A 22798-nucleotide genomic window follows, 5' to 3' on the forward strand; every position below is an offset into this window, starting at 1 on the left:
CACTGCATCTCCTTCCTGCTCTACCACATGGATGACAGATGTCCAAGATCTGGGCCATTTGCTGCTTTTCCAGACACATGAGCAGGAAATGGGTTTGGAGGTGGAGTATCCAGGACTTGAACCAGCTCCCTTATGGCATATGGGTGTCACAGATGGTGGCTTAACTGACTGCACTATAATGCTTCCCTTGCATTTTCTTTATAAAGATTTATGTGTTGAGGGAGGGAACAAGACAGAGAGAGAGAGAGAGAGAGAGAGAGAGAGAGCTGGGGAGATAGGAGAGGGAGGGAGGAAGAGAAAGAGAAAAAATATATTTCATCTACTGGATAACCCACCACACATAGCCAGGACTGGGCTGGGCCTAAGCCAGGAGCCTAAAACTCCATATGGGCTTCCCATATGCATGAGTGGCAGGGACCAAAGTGTTTGGGGCTTGCTCTGCAGTGTTCATAGGTGCGTTAGGAGGGATTTGGATCAGAAGTGGAGCACCTGCCTGGTGCTCATGGATGTAACTCACTGCACCACATCAGCTCCTGCTCAGTCTTCTCAGTGACTAGTATGATAGTAAGACCATGTATGGGTAAGTGTTTTGTTTTTTTTAGATTATATTAAAATATTTCTCATTGGAAATTATTTTGCTGATTTCCCTAGTATTGCATTGTTTTTATTAAGTGAGTGTTGTTTTTTTTTTTTCAAGATTTGTTTATTTATTTTTGAAAGTCAAGTTTACAGGGAAGGAGACAGAGAGAAAGTTCTTCCACCTGCTGGGTCATTTTCCAAGTGACCGCAGCGACTGGAGCCAGGAGCTTCCTCTGGGTCTCCCATGCGGGTGCAGGGTCCCAAGGCTTTGGGTTGTCCTTGACTGCTTTCCCAGGCCACAAACAGGGAGCTGGATGAGAAGTGGAGCAGCTAGGATATGATCCTGGCATGTGCAAGGCGAGGACTTTAGTTAGCCACTAGGTTACTGAACTGGGCTCATTAAGTAATTCTTGATGTGATCGATTTGATAATAGACATTTTAAAACATCTAATATAGAAGTCATTAGACACTTATACTTAGTGGTTAAAAATGTTTTTTCCCCTACTTAAAATATGACATGTTTAATACATAGGAAAATTGGAGGGATCAAATAGAAGATTTTTTACAATTATTAGATTTATGAAACTGGTTAGAAAATAAAGTTTTCTTAATGTTAACTACAGTGTGTCAGTTTTTTCATAGTTTGTAGGCTTATTTATGTACCAGTACAGTTGTTACTTCCCATGTCAAAGTGGTTTGTATGGTTTATAATTTTATGTTTATATGAAACATTTGGACATAATTATGTAAGATAGACTGGTCTGAGGGAGCAGAATGAGTGTTTTAATTCTTAAAATACTATATGTTAAATATATTAGCTTATAGTTTCAATATATGTTACATTTTTATTTCCTTTTTTTATATAGATTAATGAACTTTCTGAGGAAGATGAAGATGATGAAAAGCTGGAACATATAGAAGAAATTCCAGAAGAAAGTGCAGAAAAACTGAACAATATGCCAGAGGAGGTACAGTTAAGGATGACTGAGAACATCCTGGAATCAAATGATGTGAAGGCATCAACAAGGTAATGCATCAGTTGAATTGACTGTAGCTTGGATGTAGACTTCTTCAAGCCATAAACAAATCGTAAATGTGTGAAAAAAAGATTGAAAGATTGAAATTTGTGTATGAAGTAATAAAAATTATTTATTTATTTATTTATTTTTTTAAAAGATTTATTTTTATTACAAAGTCAGATATACAGAAAGAGGAGGAGAGACAGAGAGGAAGATCTTCCGTCCGATGATTCACTCCCCAAGTGAGCCGCAACGGGCCGGTACGCGCCAATCCGATGCCGGGAACCAGGAACCTCTTCCAGGTCTCCCACGCGGGTGCAGTGTCCCAATGCACTGGGCCGTCCTCGACTGCTTTCCCAGGCCACAAGCAGGGAGCTGGATGGGAAGTGGAGCTGCCGGGACTAGAACCGGCGCCCATATGGGATCCCGGGGCTTTCAAGGCGAGGACTTTAGCCGCTAGGCCACGCCGCCGGGCCCTAAAAATTATTTTTTTAGAATTGTTATTTATTTTTTGAGAGGCAGATTTTACAGAGAGACAGAGATCGTGCATTACCTGGTTCATTCCCCAAATGGCTGTAATGTTAGAGCTGATCTTAGCTGAAACTGGGAATCAGTAGCTTCTTCCAGTTCTTCCATGTGGGTTGAGGGACCCAAGGACTTGGCCTATCCTTTGCTTCTTTCCCAGGCCTTAGACAGGCAAACGGGATCAAAGTAGGAGCAGTCGGGACTTAGATCTGTCCCTGGATGGTACTTGGAGATGCCAGTGTTGCATGTGGACTATTAGCTTGTGGAGCCATCACACTGGCCCCAAAAAGAAAATTTCAAAGCAGCAGTGTTGAAAACATGTATTTGTTTGAAAGGTTGAGGGACACCCAAAGAAAGAGGAAAAGAGGGACAGAGGGCTTACATTGCTGCTTTACTCCCCAAATGACTGCAGTGTCTGAAGCTGGACCAGAGCTGAAGCCAGGAGCCAGGACCTTCATCCAGGTCACCCATGTGGGTGCAGGGTGGGTTCCAAGCATTTGTGCCGTCTTTCACTGCTTTCTCAGGCACACTGATAGGGAATTGGTTAGATCCAGGGCTCGTGTGATGCTGGCAGTGCCGGCAGGCACTTAATTAACCTGTGACACAGTGCTGGTCCTCAAAGTAGCAGCCTTACTGAAGAATTTTCATATTTGTCTTTTACCTCAAACATAGTAAAAGCTTATATTTCTTGTTAAAATTTGCTGGACCCAGTGGCTAAAGTCCTTATCTTGAATGCGCCGGGATCCCATATGGGCGCCAGTTCTAATCCCGGCAGCTCCACTTCCCATCCAGCTCCCTGCTTGTGGCCTGAGAAAGCAGTCGAGGACGGTCCAAAGCCTTGGACCCTGAACCTGCATGGGAGACCCGGAAGAGGCTCCTGGCTCCTGGCTTCTGATTGGCTCAGCTCTGACTGTTGTGGTCACTTGGGGAGTGAACCATGGAGCTTAAGATCTTCCTCTCTGTCTCTCCTCCTCTGTGCATATCTGACTTTGTAATAAAAATAAAAGAAGTCTTTTACAAAAGAAAAACTAAAAAAATATTATTTGCTTTCAAAATTTACTGTTGAAGTTTATTTAAAAGGACCTGGCACGACGACCTGGTAGTAGCTAAATCCTCCCCTATACGCACCGGGATCTTGTATGAGTGCTGGTTTGTGTCCCGGCAGCTCCACTTCTTGTCCAGCTCCCTGCTTGTGGCCTGGGAAAGCAATAGAGGATGGCCCAGAGCCTTGGGACCTTGCACCCTGGTGGGAGAGAGCAGAGGAAACTGGCTCCAGATTGGCTCAGCTCCAGCCACTGCAACCACTTGGGGAGTGAATCAGCAGACAGAAATATCTTTTTTTTTTAATATATTAATTTTATTTTTATTGGAAAGTCAGACATACAGGGAGGAGGAGAGACAGAGAGGAAGATCTTCCATCCAATGATTCACTCCCCAAGTGATCGTATGGTCGGAGCTGAGGTGATCCAAATCCAGAAGCCTGGAGCCTCTTACGGGTCTCCCATGCAGATTCAGGGTCCCAAGGCATTGGGCCGTCCTTGACTGCTTTCCCAGGCCACAAGCAGGGAGCTGGATGGGAAGTGGAGCTGCCGGGGTTAGAACCGGCGCCCATATGGGATTCTGGTGCGTTCAAGGCAAGGACTTTAGCCGCTAGGCCACGTCGCCGGGCCCTATGATGATCTCTTAAAGTGCAAAATTCATTTCATTTGTTTCTTGTGAGTTTGAGAGGGATTCCTTCTCAAAAAGCTGTTTATGGGGTTGTCGTAGCTTGTTGTTTTCTTAAAAATTTACTTTGTTTCATGACACTGATAATTTGGTTCATGTATATAATTTGAAATGGCCAAATTTGATAAATTAACGTTTCTCTTTCATTAAAAATTAAACACTTTTTTAAACAGTTTATTTGAAAGACAGAGATTAAAAGTGTGTGTGTGTGTGTGATTGAGATTTTCCAAGCTGTTCCATTCCCCAAATGGCCGCAGTGGCCGGGGCTTAGCCAGGCCAGAGCCAGGAACCAGAAACTCCATCCAGGTCTTGTATTTGGGCCATTAACTGCTGCTTTCCCAGATAGCAGGGAACTGGTCTTGAGCTTGCTCTCCGTTATAGGCTTTCGATGGCATTGCAAATGATGGTTTAACCTAGTATATAACACTTACTGGTCCCTAAAAAAAATTTCTGGTTATTAATAATTGTACATTATTAATGGAATACAGTGTGGTATTCCAACTCAAACACACACACAGTATGCTGATCAAAGCAAAGTAATTAATTTACATTTTTATTTACTTATTGCTACATTTTTGTGAGGTTTTTGAGCTACTCCTATTTATTCATAAGATCGGCAATAGGTTATTGTGAGCTATCGTCACTCACTGTGCTATAGAGCACTGAAGCTTATTCTTTCTTTTCAAGATGTATTGAATTATTCCAGGTTATGGAAAGGCAGGAGGAGATGGTCTCTCCGTTACTGTATCATGCCCAGATAACCCGGTGGGAAGGCCTGAACGAGGCTGAAGGAGATTCATTCGGGGTCTCCCATGTGGATGACGAGTGCAAATTTTTTTTAAGATTTTGTTTTTATTTTTATTGCAAAGTCAGATATACGGAGAGGAAGATCTTCTGTCCAATGATTCACTCCCCAAGTGCCTAGAACGGCTGGAGCTGAGTTGATCCAAAGCCAGGAACTTCTTCTGGGTTTCGCACATGGGTGCAGGGTCCCGAGTAGGAGACCCAGAAGAAGGTCCTGGCTTCAGATCAGCTCAGTTCTAGTTGTTGTGGCCACCTGGGGAGTGAACCAGAAGATGGAAGATTTTTTCTCTGTTTGTGCTTTTTGTAAATCTGACTTTCCAATAAAAATAAATCTTTAGGAAACAAAAAAGGTGAATTGTGCTGAGTAGTTGCTAAGGAAAATATAACATACATATAAAAACTTATTTTATACACATAAAGTAGTTTTTTTATATTAAAATATGTTTTATATTACAGATCAAAATTGAGATTTAAAGTGTAAGTAAACAGCTATTGCACAAACATCAGGGAATGGAGAAAACTTTTCTGTTAATTTGAAAGGCAGAGGTAGAGAGTGTTCTCCCATTTCTTGATTTGGTCCCTGAATGCCAGCATATACTGGGCATGGGACCTGAGGTCAAGCCGGAAAGCCAGGAGCTGAGTACTCATTCTAGGCTCAGCCACATGTGTGACAGGAGCCCAAGGACATTGCTCGTTGTCTGCTGCCTGAAGGATGTGTACTAGCAGGAAGCTGAAATGAAGAGTGAAGTCAGCATTTCGACCAGTCTCGCTGATGGTGAGATGTGGTAACCCAAGCAGTGGCCTAACTGCTGTGTTCAGCACCTCCCCCAGGCTTGCTTTTAGAGCGAAAATGGTACACAGGGAGTAATGAGGTCATGGTTTGTTGTTTTTTTTGGGGGTGTGTGTGTGTGTGAACTGCAATAGGTACCAATAGAAAAACCTATTTTACTAATAAGGATAGGCCTTCTTTAGGTGATTTTTTTTTTTTTACCTCTGTACCACCAGATGATTTTTTTTGATTCCCTGAAATAATAAAATATTAAGTTTTCTTTAAATTTTTCTGAAGAAGTGGACTTCAAATTTTTTTTTTAAAATGAGCAGTACTTTACAGAGACACAGGGGAAGAGCTTTCCTCTGTTAGTTTTTCCCTAAATGGCTGCAATGACCCGAGTGGGCCTGTGTGACGCCAGGGACCAGGAGCATGGATCTCCCATGTCAGTACAGGGACCCAAGCACTTGGGCCATCCTCTGCTACCTTCCCTGCTTCAGTGGGGAGCTGGATTAGAGGAGCAGCCAGGACTAGAACTGGGACTCATGGAATACTGGCACTCCAGGCAGTGCTCTTTAACTGAGTCGTTGTAAAATATTTTGGTTTCTAAATGTAGATTTGAAAAGTGTACATATTGAAATGGTTTTCTTTGTAGTAGGGATTGATTTGGAAGCATTATCCTTCTCATCACAATTACATTAGTGATGATATTGCTGCTAATATGTACCAGGTTACCTGCTTGGGCAGATTTTACATGTAAATGTAAGCAGTGTCGTGTACGTTTTGTGTATTTATGTTTTCCTTTTTGTTTCCACCATTTAAATACTGTAGTAATTTGTTATGGTAGATAATGGGTTTCATGTTTGTATGTTTTCCAGTTAGGATAATTTGTTCTCACTAAAATATGTTTTGTTTTGTTTTGTTTTGTAGCATTTTAGAAAGAACAATTAGAGCGGCTGTGGAGCATCACCTTTTCGATCTGCAGAGCAGCATAGATCATGATTTTAAGAATTTACAGCAGCAGAATTTGATATGTAATAATGAAGCAGAAAATATTAATTTTGATGGGAAAGGATCTAATAACCAGTAAGACACATCTTATTATTATTTATTAATAATTATAGCTGTATTATTTTGAAACTTTATATTTACTTGAATCTTGAAGTTTGCCCTACTTGGTATTTCTGAAACTCAGTGTGAAAAGTGATTTTGTATTTACTTACATATAAATGGTATTTATTTAATTAATGTTGAAGTATTTTTTATTAAGTCTAGTCTAGTCCTTTTGAAGTTTTCCTCTGAATCCTGGGTGAAGTAATAAACTTTAGGAAGGACTCAGTGGCGTGGCCTAGCGGCTAAAGTCCTCGCCTTGAATGCGCCGGGATCGCATATGGGCACTGGTTCTAATCCCGGCAGCTCCACTTCCCATCCAGCTCCCTGCTTGTGGCCTGGGAAAGCAGTCGAGGACGGCCCAATGCTTTGGGACCCTGCACCTGCGAGGGAGACCCGCAAGAGGTTCCTGGTTCCCGGCTTTGGATCGGCGCAGCACCGGCTGTTGCGGCTCACTTGGGGAGTGAATCATTGGATGGAAGATCTTCCTCTCTGTCTCTCCTCCTCTCTGTATTTCTGATTTTGTAATAAAAATAAATTTAAAAAAATCTTAAAAAAAAATAAACTTTAGGAACTAGGTAGTATGAAAAGTAACTTTTAAAAAGTTACTTCTCTGTTGTAGGCATGTAGTGATCTAGACAACTGAAGCAACAACTGATAGATATACCCGAGTGGATGTCAGTGAGGCATTTTGTGGACAGAGTCATCCTTTGCTATTTAGATGGTTCCTTGGGGCAACACTGTGATGTAATGGACTAGGCTGTCACCTGTAGTGCTGGCATCCCACATAGGCGCTGTTTTCAGTCCTGGTGCTCCACTTCATCTATTCATTATATGTATATTTATATCTATGAAAAAATACACATAGGAAAGTCAGATTCATAGAGAACGATAGCAAGAAGGATCTTCCATCTGCTACTTCATACCCAAGTAGCTGCAATGGCCGGGTCTGAGCTGATCCAAAGTCAGGCGCCAGAAGCCATGCAAGGGTAGGGTCCTAAGGCTTTGGGCCGTGCCCAACTGCTTTCCTAGGGCACAAGCAGGGAGCTAGGTGGAAACTGAAGTAGCTGGGACACAAACTGGCATCCATAGGGGATCCCAGCGTGTGCAAGGTGAGTACTTTAGCCACCACGCTACCGTGCTAGGCCCCACTCCACTTACAATCCAGGTCCTTGCTGATACACCTAGGAAGACATCAAAAGATACACCAAGTGTGTGGGCCCATAAAACCAAGTGGAACCCAAAAGAAGCTCTAGTCCACTGATTTCTGTCAGGCATAACCCTAGCTGTTACAGTCATTTGGGAAGTGGGTAGAAGATTTCTCCCTCTTCTTTTTGTAACTCTGCCTTTAAAGTAAATAATAAGCAAATGAATAAATATTTATTAATAAATCATTATCCTCTGCCACTCGCTTCTCCCCTTTGTACTTGGTTTTGTTAGATCAGCTTCTAGTAGTTAAGTTACAAGCGCTTGTCATGTATGATGTTACTCTGTTCTGCTTGAGACCTGTTTAAGCAAAAGAAAGTTTCAGTTACTTTCTTCATACCTCATCTCTGCTGTGTATCATGTGAGTGGGTCTTCCTCAAAGACAGTGAAGTGATTTCGTACGACAGATTTCATGTTTATTTTTAAAAATACGCATTTTTTAAAGATTTATTTTTATTGGAAGGGCTGATTTACAGAGAGAAGGAGATACAGAAAGAATGTTTTTCCACTGATACATTCCCCAAGTGGTCACAACAATTGGGGGGGTGAAGCTGAGCCCATCCAAACACCCTTGGAGTCTCCCACACAGCTGCAGGGTCCCAAGACCTTGGGCATTCTCAACTGCTTTTGCAAGTCACAGAGATGGAGCTGGATAGGAAGTGGAGCAGTTGGGGTATGAACCAGCACTCATGTCATAGGATTCTGGCACATGCAAGGTGAAGATTTAGTTAGCAGGCTGTTGTGCCAGGGCTAAGAATCTTTTTTTTCCCTGTTTGAAAGATGGAGTTACAGAGAGAGGAGGAGTCACTAAAACAGTCTTCCGTCTATAGTGGTTCATTTCCCAAACAGTCACAATGGTCACGATAGGACCACACCAAAACTGGAGTTGTGCAGCTTCTGTTTCTCCCATGTGGGTGTGGGGGCCTAGCACTTGGGCTTTCCTCCACTGCTTTTCCAGGTGTGTTAACAGGGAGCTGGATTGGAACTGGAGCAGCATGGACTCAAACTCCCACACATATGGGATGGTGGCATCGCAGGCAGGGGCTTAATGTGCTATGCCTCAACTGCAGCACCTAGCTTATAATTTGAAAGAATGATAAAGAATAAGATCTTGCATTCTGCTGGCTCATTTCCCGTATAGTCTGAATGAGCACGTCTGCTGCCGGCTAAAGCCAGGAGCCTGAAACTTCATCTGGGCTTCACACAATGGTATCAGGGACCTGCACACTTGGGCCATACTCAGGGGCATTAAAAGGGAGATGGATTGGAAGTGGAGCAGACTTGAACCAGCCCCCATATTGGAAAGCCGGCCCCCAAAAGCTGGATTTTATGAAAAGGATAAGTTTTCTTTAGCAAGTAAAAATCACTACTAATATACATCTATTTTAAAGGCACTACATATTCAGCAGTTGGCTTTATATGATTTCATTTTCCCCTTTATTACCAGGGTTGGTATTGCTGTCGATATTATTAATGCCAGTAAAGGTGACAGAGACTGTTCGAAATCTGTGGCCGGCACTAAGCTAGACCATGAAGTTATGCAGCAAGATTGTTTATTTGAGGATGAAGAAAATAACCAGGTAAGAAAAGAGGAAAAAATGTCTTTTAAGATTTGCTAAATATGCAACTTTGATTACTTTATGTGTTTCTCTGACACTAGAAGTTGTAGTTCATTACCTCTGCTGACATATTTTCTTTATTATAAATCCCTGAGAAAATACGCTTTTTTAAAAAAAGACTTATTTATTTTCATTACAAGTCAGATATACGGAGAGCTGGAGAGATAGAGATAGGAAGATCTTCCATCTGATGATTCACTCCCCAAGTGAGCCGCAATGGCTGGTGCTGTGCCGGTCCGAAGCCAGGAGTCAGGAACCTCCGCCAGGTCTCCCATGCGGGTGCAGGGTCCCAAAGCATTGGGTCGTCCTCGACTGCTTTCCCAGGCCACAAGCAGGGAGCTGGATAGGAAGTAGAGCAGATAGGACATGAAGCAGCACCCACATGGAATTCTGTTACATGCCTGACTTCAGCAGAACTTCAGCTGATAGGCTACTGCCCTGGGCCTAAGAATATACATTTCTTATAGTAGAGTTTGAGGCTGTTGTTGAGTAGAGCAGTTAGTATAAAATACTTTATAAATATTTTCCTAGATGAAAGCAAATTATGGTATTACTGGAGGTGGTTAGGTTGAAATTGACTATTTTTAAAAGCCTGTCAGTACTTTCCGGTGAGCTTCCGAAAAATGTGAGTTAGAATAGTTTTATCTACCTTTCATTGCTGTTGTTGGGTTGGATCTGTAACAAGACATATTAACAAGGTGAAAACAGAAATTTTATAATGTGTATACCTCATGTAGATATGAGAGATGCTCAGGGGAAAGTGAGTAAATCTCTAAAAGCTACTGTAGGGCCCAGCACGATATGTTAGTGGCTGAAGTCCTCAGCTTGCACATGTAGGATCCCATATGGGTGCCGATTCTAATGCTAGCGGCCCTGCTTCCTATCCAGTTCTCTGCTTGTCACCTGGGAAAGCAGTCGAGGATGGGCCCAAAGCCTTGGAACCCCGCACCTGTGTGGGAGACCTGGAAGATACTCCTGGCTTCTGGCTCCTGGGTTTGAATCAGTGCAGCTCCAGCCGTTGCAGCCACTCAGGGAGCTGGATGGGAAGTGGAGCTGCCGGGATTAGATCCGGCGACCATATGGGATTCTGGCGCGTGTTCAAGGCAAGGACTTTAGCCATTAGGCCACCGCGCTGGGGCCCAAGAGCTTTTTCTCTTTTCTCCTCCTCCTCTCTGTATATCTGCCTTTACAATCAAAATAAGTAAAGTTTTTTCTTGGTTTCTTCCTGGTTTGCACATGGATGCAGAGTCCCAAGGCTTTGTACTGTCCTCTACTTCTTTTCTAGGCCACAAGCAGGAACCTGGAAAGGAAGTGGAGCAACTGAAATACATACCAGGATCCCGGCTTATGGAAGGCGAGAATTTATAGCCACTAGGCTTCCACGCCAGGCTCTCCAATCATACATAGTTTTTAAAAATAAGAATTTTGGTGTTTGGCGTGATGGCTCAGTGGGTAGATCCTCACCTTGCATTGCTAGAATCCCATGTTGTTGCTGGTTCTTGTCCTGGATGCTCCACTTCCCATGCAGCTCCTTGCTTGACACCCGGGAAAGCAGTAGAATATAGCCCAGGGCCTTACAAAGCTGTACTGCCCCCATGTTGAAGACCCAGAAGGGCTCTTTGCTCATGGTTCCTGGGTTCAGATCAGCTCAGCTCCAGCCATTATAGCATCTTGGGGAGTGAGCCAGCAGATGAAAGATCTTTTTCTTTGTCGCTCCTGCTCTCTGTAAATCTGCCTTTCTAGTGGGAAGAAATAAATCTTGAAATAATTGTGCTTTTGAAAGACAGGGAAAAGAGGAGAGGGAAACAGCTCCTGTCCTTTGATTTAGTCCCCAAATACCCGCAGCAGATGGGGCTGAAACAGGCTGAAGCCAAGACCTGGGAGCACTCGGTCAAGGTCTTCCATTTGTGTTATAGGAATTGATTTACTTGAGCCATCATCGGCTGCCTGCTAAGGTGCATATTAGTGAAGCTGGTTTTGAAACAGAGTTGTAACTTGAACCTGGTTGCTCCAGTGTAGGTTGCTGATGTGCCAAGTTGCCAAATGTTTATCTCCACTTTCAAGTTCATTGCAACTATCTCATTACTCCTACTTTCTCTCTGAAACCATGCTGACTCAAGACTGGTGATGTCTATGTAAAATTTTCTGATAATAATAGCAAATGTTGATTGAGTTATATAATTAATTCCCAAGTCCTTGATAAACTTTCTTGGTGGCTTTCAGTATCTCTCACTTCTCTGGGTGTTTCTAGACTAGCTAAATGCTTTCTCAGTCCCCTTTGGTGATTATTTCGGTATGTGCCTCCTACATTTGGCTTGGTCTATGATTAATTCGTCCAGGTTCTTTTTCCTGTTGACAAATTATCAATTTATATATTTATGAATAAGGAGAAACAGAGCAGGAATCAGTTGACCAGCAGGATCAGTTGAGAAGACCTTTTTTTCTTTCTCCAAGATTTATTTATTTATTTAGAAAGGTATATCAGATTTCCAGAGAGGAGAGACAGAAAGATGTTCCATCTGCTGGTTCACTTCCCAAATGGTCATAATGGCCAGAGCTGAGCTGATCTGAAGGCAAGACAAGGACCCAAGAATTTCTTCTGGGTCTCCCACATGGGTGCCAGGTCCCAGGCTTTGGGTCATCTACTGCTTTCCAAGGCCATAGGCTGGGAGTTGCATGGAAAGTAGAGCAGCTGGGACACGAACCGGCACCCACTTGGGATCCTGGCACTTGCAAGGTGAGGGTTTATCCATAGGGTCCTAATTCTGGACCTGAGAAGACCCTGTTTTAGAAGGAAAAATTCAAAGAGATATGGAAAGTTATGGTGGTAGCTATTATTTGATAGAGTAGAAAGAAATAGAGGATCTTTGCCATGACCTGCTAAGTTCCTACATGTTATAAACATGAATTCCTATGAACTATTGTGAATGGCAGCTAAGGAGGTGGGTGTTTGGCTAAGCTATAATCTAATATCCTAATTTGGATTAGCAGGTCCCTTCCTGAGTTGACAGTTTCATTAATGGAAAGGTTATGTCTTTCCTGTCAGTCTCTAGGTATACTGTTAGAGCCATGCGGTGGCCATGGCGAGGGTGAAGATGGCTGTCTTGAGAGGTGAGCATTTCTTTTTTTTTTAATTGCAAAGTTAGATTTATTTTTTTACTTTAAACATATTTTTATGAGCATTTCTGTTGTTACTGATTAGTAATTTTGAGAATTGAAGTTCTTTATAGACTTTGGAATAAAAATTTTGATAAATCCATTAAGCTTTTTGTTCTAATGGAAGGCATAAAGTATGTTAAATATATACAAATAATCAGAATTGTGCGATTTTAAACAGGTATTATCACTTGAAAACATATTGCAAGGGAAAAACACAGCATTCTTCAAAATAGCTAACACTTTTTGTTAATTGTAGAATAGTTGGGAATTTATTGATATTCTGAGTATACCAATCAGTGAACTAATTAGCTACCTGGAAAATATGTCTCGGTAAGTAAAGTATTTGCTTAGGCATAGGATGGATGCTTCTCTTCCTCATTTTACTCATCTTGGGGTATCCCACTATATCTTAAATAGTTGGTGTTTGTTTACTTCCTTGGCCAGTTGTAATGAGATGGGGAGATACATGAAGCAGTCAAGCCAAGTGTATCTTTTTAAAATTATTTATTATTTATTTGAAAGAATTACAGAAAGGGCAAAGTAGAGGAAGAGGGAAGTCTTTCATCCACTGGTTCAGTTCTCAGATTGTCACAGCAGTGGGGACTGGACCAATCCTACGCCAGGATCCGGAAGTTTCATCTGGGTTTCCATCATAGGTGCAGGGGTCCAAGCACTTGGGACACTTTAGCAGAGAGTTGGTTCAGTAGTGGATTATCTGGAACTGGAATTGGTCCCATATTGGGGATACAAGCCCTATAGGCAGCAGATTTACCTACTGTGCCACAGCACTGGCCCCAAAAAGTAGAGTAAAAGTAGAGTCTTGTTAGAATCTGTTGGAGTAGAAGCCTTCTAGAGTGTTATAAGTTACTGGGTAGAATTTGGCAGTTTTGCCCTTTGCCCCATTCTCTCTCTTTTTAGAAATGATTTATTTATTTTTTTATTGGAAAGTCAGCATTACAGAGAGAAAGAGAGACAAAGATCTTCCATCCGCTGGTTCACGCCCAAAGTGGCTTCAGTGGCCAAAGCTGTGCCGATCCAAAGCCAGGAGCCAGGAGCTTCCTCCAGGTCTCCCATGTGGGTACATGGTCCCAAGGCTTTGGCTGTCCTTGACTACTTTCCCAGGCCAGAAGCAGGGAGCTGAAAAGGAAATGGAGTGGCTGGGATATGAACTGGTGCCCATGTGGTATCCCTGGCATGCAAGGCGAGGACTTTATCCACTAGGCTACCATGCTGGACCCCCTTTGCCTCATTCTTTCAAATGCTTTCAAGAAATACATTAAAACTTCCTGAAAAATGGTGATTTGATATTCTGGTAACGTTAGTAATGGAGGTGCAGGCTAAATTGAAGATTTTGGCCAGGTTGTAAACTTACATTAATGTTATTGTCACTTTTAATTATGTGTTGGAATCTGTTCTCTGAGGGTTCCTAAGTTCTTTGGAGCCTTGTCTCTGGAATGTCCCTGTACTCTGAAGGTCCACAGATTTTCTGCTTACAGCAGTTCCTTGTGCTTCCTTTCAGGAGGCAGGCATGATCCTCTTCCAGCCCAGGGAGCATTGGAGCTATGGGCTGAAGATGTAAGATTAACAGCATTAACAGGCATCCCAGAATGATGACATCGAGATTTGGTAGAACAATAAGGATCCATTTAGTGAGGATTCAGTCTTTTTGGCAAATATTCTTTCCTCTTCAACTTGTATATAGGTTAGCAAACTTGCTTTCAGATCCCAAGAGTACCTTGGTTAAGTGGATTACATTTTACATGTTTAAAAGCTCATGTTTCTGATATTTGGATCATCAGTGCTTTTAGTTGGCTAGGGTAAAACTTATTTATCCTATTATTTGTTCCCATTCTAAGAAAAGGAAGGCCTTTGAGCTTGTAGGGGAATTCAGTTCATTTTTCATACCCAGCAATATTTGGTTAATTACCTGAGAAGTTGACTTGCTGTTTTTTTTTGAAGATTCATTTATTTTTATTGAAAGGCGGATATAGAGAGAGGAGAGACAGAGATTAAGATCTTCTATCCATTGATTCACTCTCCAAGTGACCACAATGGCTGGAGCTGAGCCAATCCGAAGCCAGGAGCCAGGAGATTTCTCTGGGTCTCCCATGTGGGTGCAGGGTCCCAAGGCTTTGGGCCGTCCTTGACTGCTTTCCCAGGCCACAAGCAGGGAGCTGGATGGAAAGTGGAGATGCCGGGATTAGAACCGGCGCCCATATGGGATTCTGGCACGTGTAAGGTGAGGACTTTAGCCACTACGCTATTGCTCCGGGCCCAACTTGCTGTATTTTGACAAGGCCTATCTCCTGAGCATATTGTCTGTTAGGGTCAATTAGTTGGCAGCATCTGTGTGAGTCACTTGTGTGTGCCACTGTAAATTGCCACAGTGTCTTTGGAGAAAGCAACATTCCCACAGTAGGCCTATTGATAGTTTACTCTGAAATAGCAGAAGCTCTGTGGATTGATAACATAGGCAGAGATGGTCTGTGACAGCTTGCTGGAACACTTGTTCTTACATACAGGTTTTTTTCTGAGGGATTAATATGTGAACAGGATTATAAAATTTCTTTCTTTGTAATCTCTTAATCTTATTTTGGGGAGAGAACAGTGTAGAAATAGTTTCCTGTGACTGTCGTGTGATGGAACATAGCTTTAAAGTAAATGACATAGCTACCTATCTGTAAAAGTTTTTTTAGAGCAATCTCTCAGAATGGAGTAGATTTAGTCTTTTTTTTTATATATTGTGGACATTTTTTTTTAAACGAAGTTTTTTTTTTTTTTTTTTTTTTTAATGTTTTGTAGGGGTGGAGGTGATAGGGGACATTAATTAACTTCTGAACCTGAATTAGTTCCTGTGGATTTTTTCAGTATTGTGTGATTTTCAGATATAGGGCTCCAAAGAATTGGCTTGTGTGTGTGTTCTCTCACATTGTGAATGCTCATTATTTTGGGGAAGAGAGAAATCTAAGTAGGAAATGTGTAACCTTTTTACTAATATACTGATAACTTTATATTTTTAGGAAAGAATATTTGTTATTTGACAGTGATAAATTGTCACACTTGATTCTGGTAAGAACTATAATATCTTATAATTCTCAGAATTGCCTAGGTTTAATCAGTTATTATTCCTGCCCTATAACTCTTGGGTAGGTAAGTTTCAAGGACATTTGTTTATTTAAAGTCATAGTGACAGAGAAGGAGAGACAAAGATATCTTAAGTCAGTGACCCACTTCACGAATGGACGTGATGTGTGCAGCTCTGTCTGGGTCTCTGATGTGGGCAGCAGGGCCCCAGACACTTGGGTGACTGTTTCCCTAGCTGTGTTAACAGGGATCAAAAATAGAGCAGCTGCAATGTAACCTAACAGTTGGTCCCCTGTGAGATGCTGATGTCACAAGCACCTGCTTAACTTGTACCACAGCACCAGCCTCAAATGTTTGTAGTTCAGCAACAGTTTCACTTTAAGTTAAAAGAGTTTGGTTAGGAATACACATTTCTGAACTTAAAATCCAAATTTTGTCTCCCAGTAACACATGCTATAAAACCACAGCTTTAAGGTGATGGGTTTGGAGTAGTTGTCTGGATAGCACGGTAAATCAGTGAAGATTGTCTGGTTGTCTAGTTGCTGATTGTCCTTAACCTGGTGTGAAAAGCTTGATGGCTGTGAAATATGTTCGTTGTTTTAAAATCCAGGATTCCAGCAGCACAATATGTGATTTGAATGCCAATACTGCTTCAGAAGTATGTGGAAGTAAAAGTGTTGCTATTGAAGAGGAAGCAGACTCTGTCCAGATTCCACATTTAGATCTGAGGAATGTTTCTGAAGATGATAAATGGGAAGGTAATGTTACCCATACACATTGTTTTCCTGATGTTACTTGTAATTACAATCGTTCCAAACAGTAATGACTGTCCTTTTCTGGATATTTTCCTCCTTAATCTTTTTGTTTTCCCTTTCAAAGAAGGTGAGCCATTGAGTGTTTTTTCAGATACATTAAGGAAATTATGGGGCACTTTTGTCACATGAACTAGAAATTTTTATCTGATCTATTTGTTTTGAAAATTGTTGTAAGAACTAGTTAGCACATATACACACCCTACACACACAGACCCTCCCCCCCACACACACACTGTCTCTCTTTCTCTTAATGAGGACAGACTTTGTTAACTGTTAACCAAGTGTTATCTCCCAGTCATTGAAAGTCCGATAGCAGATTGATTACTGCCAATGGGAGGACTCAGTGTGGGCTCTGCCCCGACTCTGCCTTGCTGCTGTGGCTGCAGCATAGTCATGAGGTACAGGGGCCGGTGAAACAGCATTTAATCCTTTTCCTTTTGATCATCAGTACCATTTTTTTTTATTGGAAAGGCAGATTTACAGAGATGCTTCCATCTGATGGTTCACTTCCTAAGTGGCCGTGACAGCCAGAGCTGAACTGATCTGAAGCTAGGAGCCAGGAGCTTCTTCTGGGTCGTCCACATGATTGCAAGGTCCCAAGGCTTTGGGCCATCCTCAACTGTTTTCCCAGGTCACTAGTAGGGAGCTGGATGGGAAGCAGAACTGGATCCCACATGGGATCCCAGTGCATTCAAGGCAAGGATTTAGCCATGGAACCATTGGACCTGACCCTCATCAGTACCTTTTTATAAAATGATATTCCAGGGGCACTTATAAGCAAATGTAGCATATCTCTGTTAGTCGATTTAAGTATGAAAGGAGAACCCTAACAGTTTTTGTAAAGGAGAGAAGTGTAAATTTAACAGGCATGCAAGACAGATCATGTGTTTGCATTCTCAAATTTATTAAACATACACTTAACATTTCTGTATTGTGTTATATATTGCTTCCTTTTTTTTTTAAGATTTATTTTTTTTATTACAAAGTCAGATATACAGAGAGAAGAGGAGAGACAGAGAGGAAGATCTTCCGTCCGATGATTCACTCCCCAAGTGAGCCGCAACGGGCCGGTGCTGTGCTGATCCGAAGCCAGGAACCAGGAACCGCTTCCGGGTCTCCCATACGGGTGCAGGGTCCCAAGGCATTGGGCCATCCTCAACTGCTTTCCCAGGCCACAAGCACGCAGCTGGATGGGAAGTGGAGCTGCTGGGATTAGAACCGGCGCCCATATGGGATCCTTGGGGCTTTCAAGGCGAGGACTTTAGCCGCTAGGCCACGCCACCGGGCCCTTGCTTCCTTTTTATATGAAGGGAATCCAACTGAATAAATAAATATCAAACTTCAAATGATTTACATGTTGGAGTGTTTTTGGAAGAACTATGGAAGTAGCTACAGGGAAAAAATACGATGGTTAATGGAAAGGATACATGTTATAAAGAAAATCTAATAAAATTTTAATAGCATATTTATAAACTTTAAAATGCGATCTTGGAAGCAGTGGAAGTAAGCAGTAGATCTGGAACTTGTCAGCTGAACTACGTGTTAATGTACTTGAATGAAGATCCTTGGGTTTTCTTGTCTTTGACATGTGGTGGCAGTAGAAAGAATAATTGCCTACCTGTGCTCTACTCCTTTGTCATCATAATGGAAGTTGGCTTGCCTAGTCATGATTGAATTGACTTTTTTTTTTTGTAAGCCCAAACTAACTCATCTATACTTACTTCTATTGCTGTTCATCCCTCTCCTTTGGGTCTAGCTATTTGGCTACTCTTTGGTATATTTATGCATCTAAACTTAGAGTAACTTAGAAAATTACCTTTCATTTGCTTTGTTCTGAGTTATTCTGGATGTTCGAAGTTTATGAAATGCTCCCTAGAATTAGGGAAAGTGAAGTAACCTTTTTATCGTCGCTGAAAAGTTCCTCAGAAGGAGCTCTGATCAGCAGGAAAGAAGGTGACACACATTTTTGCTTTTTCCTTTTAGAAGATGCAAGTAAGTAGTATTCCATGACATTTGGCCTGGAGGTCCTGATCTTAGATTTTAATCATAGAAAATGTTTTCTCTTATCTAGGGAGTAAGAAAGTCCTCTGTCTAGTTTCATGTTCTTGGAAGCTTCCCTAAAGAGAATCTTCTGCCTAGCTGATTTTTATTGTTTGTTTTGTTCTACAATTCATCAGTGGGAATGAAGGGGACAGGACTCCTAGTTAATCACCTGGCCGAAGTCCCATGACATGTCCTTGGAGAACTCCTGTTGGCTGTGCTAGGAAAAGGACTCAGTAACTTTAAGAAGAGTAAGAACAGCTGAGGGAACCTCCCAGCCATGAACTGTGCATGTGCTTGGAAGATTGGCTGCTTGTAAGCTGTGTTATTTGACACCAAAGTGAACATTATTTTCCACAATTAAGAGGATTTTTAAAAAAGATTTATTTATTTATTCATTTTTTATTGGAAAGTCAGATATACAGAGAGGAAGGCCATTACTGAGCCAATCCATAGCCAGGAGCCCAGATCTCCCATGCTGGTTCAGGGTTCCAAGGCCTTGGGCTGTTCACTATTTTCCCAGGGCACAAGCAGGGAGCAGGATGGGAAGCGGGGCAGCTGGGATTAGAACCTGTGTCCACATGGGATTACTGGTGTGTTCAAGGCGAGGACTTTAGCTGCTAGTCTACCATGTCAGGCCCAATTAAGAGAATCTTAAAAGGTCTTAATCAAGAGAGACCAAGTTACTTTGTTTAGACCTTGGCTACTTATTATCAGGCATATTTTGTTTGATGTCAGTTTAGGTAGAGAAATTGTGGTGTCTTGAGATCGGCTAACCTCACCATGCCCAAGTGTATGTGACTTTTGATCTTTATTTTGTTGGCAAGAGAGTAGTCAGCAGAATGCACTTAGTAAACAGCATGTAACTACCACCAATATGAATTTATAGTAGCTGTTCAGAAAGTCTTGGCTTTAGTGGAAATGGAAACCATTTTCCTCCTGCTAACTTGGGTTTAACTCTGAAATGAAATATGTTAGGGTGTTTTCAGAAGACCAGCTGAGGGAGGGTTCCCCCCCGCTTTTTCAGATGAATTATACTGAAAAGCTTTAAATGGTACCTGTTCAGCAGTTTCTAGTTTTTCATTCTTGTCTGAGTTAAAAACAAAACAACCCAGCACTACTTTGAATTTCTTTTTTCTGCCTTATTTCCTAAAATGAAAATGTATGTTTGTATCTGTTAAAGTTTGGTTTGTAGTTATTTCTTTGAAAAAAGGTTTTTAACAGAGAGCCAAGCTGATTGTAGGGAAATGTTTTTGGTATCTTTGGCTTTGTGTTATGTGTATGGTTTGTTTTGACTGTGCTGTGTGTTCACTTTAGTATTTTTTGCCATTTTTTCCATTTTATTAGCGTCATGTCCTATCACTTTTCCCCTCATTGATTTCAAAACAATGCATCTGCAGAGAGATGGGGAGGGTAAGTATGGTTCACCATAGTTTAGTTTTTGCCTTCTTATGATTCACTTTGTTTTTATTAGCCCTTCTCCTGCTGTCCCCCAAATCTTAGGAAAGCTGTTTTGGGTTGAAAACAATACCCACCCCCCAAAAAAAGGTTTTTATAACTTCCCTCTTTCTATGAAACAGATTTTTCATTGCATTTTTCGTTACTAGTTGCTTGTTTATTGGGACACAGGTACAAGGGTTGCTTTGAAAATCACTTTTATTGCTGGGTTTATTATGGGATTGCATGCTTTGTATGCAATTTCTAGTTACTAGATTGATTTGAACTTTAAAAACAAACTAAATTACATTAATATGGAAAAAGGTGATTCTTTAGATTGCTAATGCATAAGTTGAACTGAATTGCTAAAGTAGTCATCTTAGACACTGTAAAGGGAAAAAACGACTTGAAATTTGGACACTGTTAATATTGATTTTTTGCTGTTGTTAATAACCATTGCACCCAAGTTTTAAATTTTATGTATAAATAAAGCTAGTATGTGAATAGAGAAGTTCTCTCTCCAGTGATGGTTAAAGTTAGTTTTGTATTTGGGAAGTATTTGTGGATTATGTATATGATCCATATTATATGTAATCCAAGCTTTTGTGTGCAAAAATTTCAAATGTGTTAATGTGATTTCCTTTGAAAAACATACGAATTAACTTCAGGAGAATAAGTATGCTTGAGAAGAACCAGTGGTGTTAAAGTTTTGTGCTAATACTATTGGCTGTTTAATCAGTAGAATATATGTATACCTTGAAATCTCAGAAGATAAATTACCACTGTTAGAGATGAGGTGCTGTCAGCTAAGTGAGGGCCTTCTCTGAAACTGTTAAAGTAAATCTTGAATCAGAAGGCACTGTTGTGTGTGTTCTGTGTAATGTTGGGAAGAGCACCCTTGGAACAGTTTACCTGGAAGCATTATACATGTGAATTGATTTCCTGATGAAGAACTGTTATTTATTGTTTTAAATACAGACTTTTCCCAACTCAAACTAACATTTTTCTTTGTGATAACTTTGAAATATTAAATTTACATCTTCAGATTAAGTAATTTAAAAAAGCTTGGCAGTCTTTCTTTTCTTTACTAGTGGATTTGGAAATTTAAGTTGTAATTCCTAATGTGAAAGTAGAACTCGGAGCTAAAGCCAGAAGCATTGATCCTTTTAAACTACAGTTAGCTTTATGATGATTGTAGTGTCACTCAATGTATATGACATATGAACCACGATGTAATGCTGTGACTTCAAGAATGGTTTTTCTCTGATGGAATCAAGAGACCAATGGTAGCATTCTCTGTGTTTGTTTTCCAGAACCATTTCCTGCTTTTAAGTCTTGGCAGGAAGATCATGAGTCTGGAGAAGCTCAGCTGTCTCCCCAGGCTGGAAGAATGACTCACCATCCTCTGGAAGAGGACTGTCCTCCCGTGTTATCACACCGCAGTCTAGACTTTGGGCAGAGCCAGCGTTTCCTACATGACCCAGAAATGTTGGGTTCCTCATCTAAAGCCCTCTCTTTTACTAGGTATGTATATTTTTAAATTTTTTAGGATAGGTGATTGCTGTTTTCTATTCATGTCCTCAGAGATTTAGCTACTTTATCCTATGTTTCAAATATTTTTTCCATGTTTCATGAAGCTTTTTTATTATTGTTATTCATTTGAAAAAAAAATCATAAAAAGGGGGCGGAGGAAGAGAGAAAGAGAGAGCGAGTGTTTCTACCCACGGGTTCACTTCCCAGTGACCGCATCAGTCAGAACTGGACTTGTTGAATCCAGGAGCTTTTTCCAGGTCTCCCACATCGATGCAGAGCCCCAGGCAGTTAGATCATCCTCTGCTGTTGTTCTCAGGGATATTAGCGAGGAGCCAGAGCAAAGGTGGAGAAGCCGGAACTCTAAATTGCCCTCATGTGGAGCTGGCAGTGCACATGGTAGTTTTTCTAGCTACACCACAGCACTGGCGTCGTGATGAGCTTTGATTTTAAATTCTGAGTTCATTGAGATGTTGTGTAGTCGTTTATTTATTCAGTCATGATTGAAATATAAATCTCTGTAGCAGCAAGTGTAGCTGACTAGTTTCTAATCCTTTTGCCAAAACTAAATTGATGATTTTGAATGTCAGAAACTTTTATGATTGGGGACACAAAAGAAGCCTGATTTGCTGGATATCTTTTGGTTTTTTTTAGAGGGTTTATTTTTATTTTCATTGGAAAGGCAGATTTTACAGGGAAAAGGAGATATAGAGAGAAAGATCCTCCATCTGCTGGTTCACCTCCCAAATGGCTGCAATGGCTAGAACTGAGCCAATCAGAAGCCAGGAGCAAGGGTTCCAAGGCTTTAGACCATCCTTTACTGCTTTCTCAGGCCACAGGTGGGGAACTGGATGGGAAGTGGATCAGCTGGGATATGAGCTGGTACCATATGGGATCCTAGCACATGCTAGGCAAGGATTTAGTTGTTGAGCCGTTGTGCTGGGCGCGGTATTGTTTTCTGCCATTATCCAAATAAGCTTTAAGTGATTCATTTGATGTTAGCTAATTTTGTGGGCTGTGGTAGTATAGTGCTCCTTTTTGCTATATGTCCTAACTATCTATTTAGGGACTTAATTTCACTTTGAAAAGATACTTAACTGATTCACAGGATTGACCTTTCATTTGAATTCAGGATTCGAAGATCATCCTTTAGTTCAAAAGATGACAAAAGAGAAGACAGAACACCTTACCAGTTGGTCAAGAAACTGCAGAAAAAAATAAGACAATTTGAAGAGCAGTTTGAAAGGGAAAGAAATAGCAAGGTAAATTTGTAGCCTTGCCCAGAATTAGTTATATACTGTATTTGAATGCGAAATAGGGTCATTAGAGAGCAGGAGGTAGCAAGTCTGGTCTGCCTGGAAAATTAATGATGTTAT

At 41.2% G+C, this 22798-nt stretch overlaps 1 protein-coding gene across 6 annotated transcripts in view; it reads left to right on the forward strand.

Moving 5' to 3' along the window:
• FAM13B (family with sequence similarity 13 member B) overlaps window positions 1-22798 on the forward strand; it is a 68713-nt gene that overhangs the window by 29242 nt on the left and 16673 nt on the right. For 5 of the 6 annotated variants that reach the window (XM_058677761.1, XM_058677760.1, XM_058677764.1 and 2 more), the window contains 9 exons: window positions 1447-1607; window positions 6353-6508; window positions 9186-9318; window positions 12404-12468; window positions 15537-15585; window positions 16211-16358; window positions 19803-19868; window positions 21206-21416; window positions 22555-22684. In XM_058677761.1, the coding sequence (XP_058533744.1) occupies window positions 1447-1607; window positions 6353-6508; window positions 9186-9318; window positions 12404-12468; window positions 15537-15585; window positions 16211-16358; window positions 19803-19868; window positions 21206-21416; window positions 22555-22684 (1119 nt within the window). The remainder of the gene's footprint in view (window positions 1-1446; window positions 1608-6352; window positions 6509-9185; window positions 9319-12403; window positions 12469-15536; window positions 15586-16210; window positions 16359-19802; window positions 19869-21205; window positions 21417-22554; window positions 22685-22798) is intronic. The other variant, XM_058677763.1, reaches the window with a different exon arrangement.

Source organism: Ochotona princeps, chromosome 19, assembly GCF_030435755.1.
Source record: "Ochotona princeps isolate mOchPri1 chromosome 19, mOchPri1.hap1, whole genome shotgun sequence".
Classification (NCBI taxonomy): Eukaryota; Metazoa; Chordata; class Mammalia; order Lagomorpha; family Ochotonidae; genus Ochotona; species Ochotona princeps.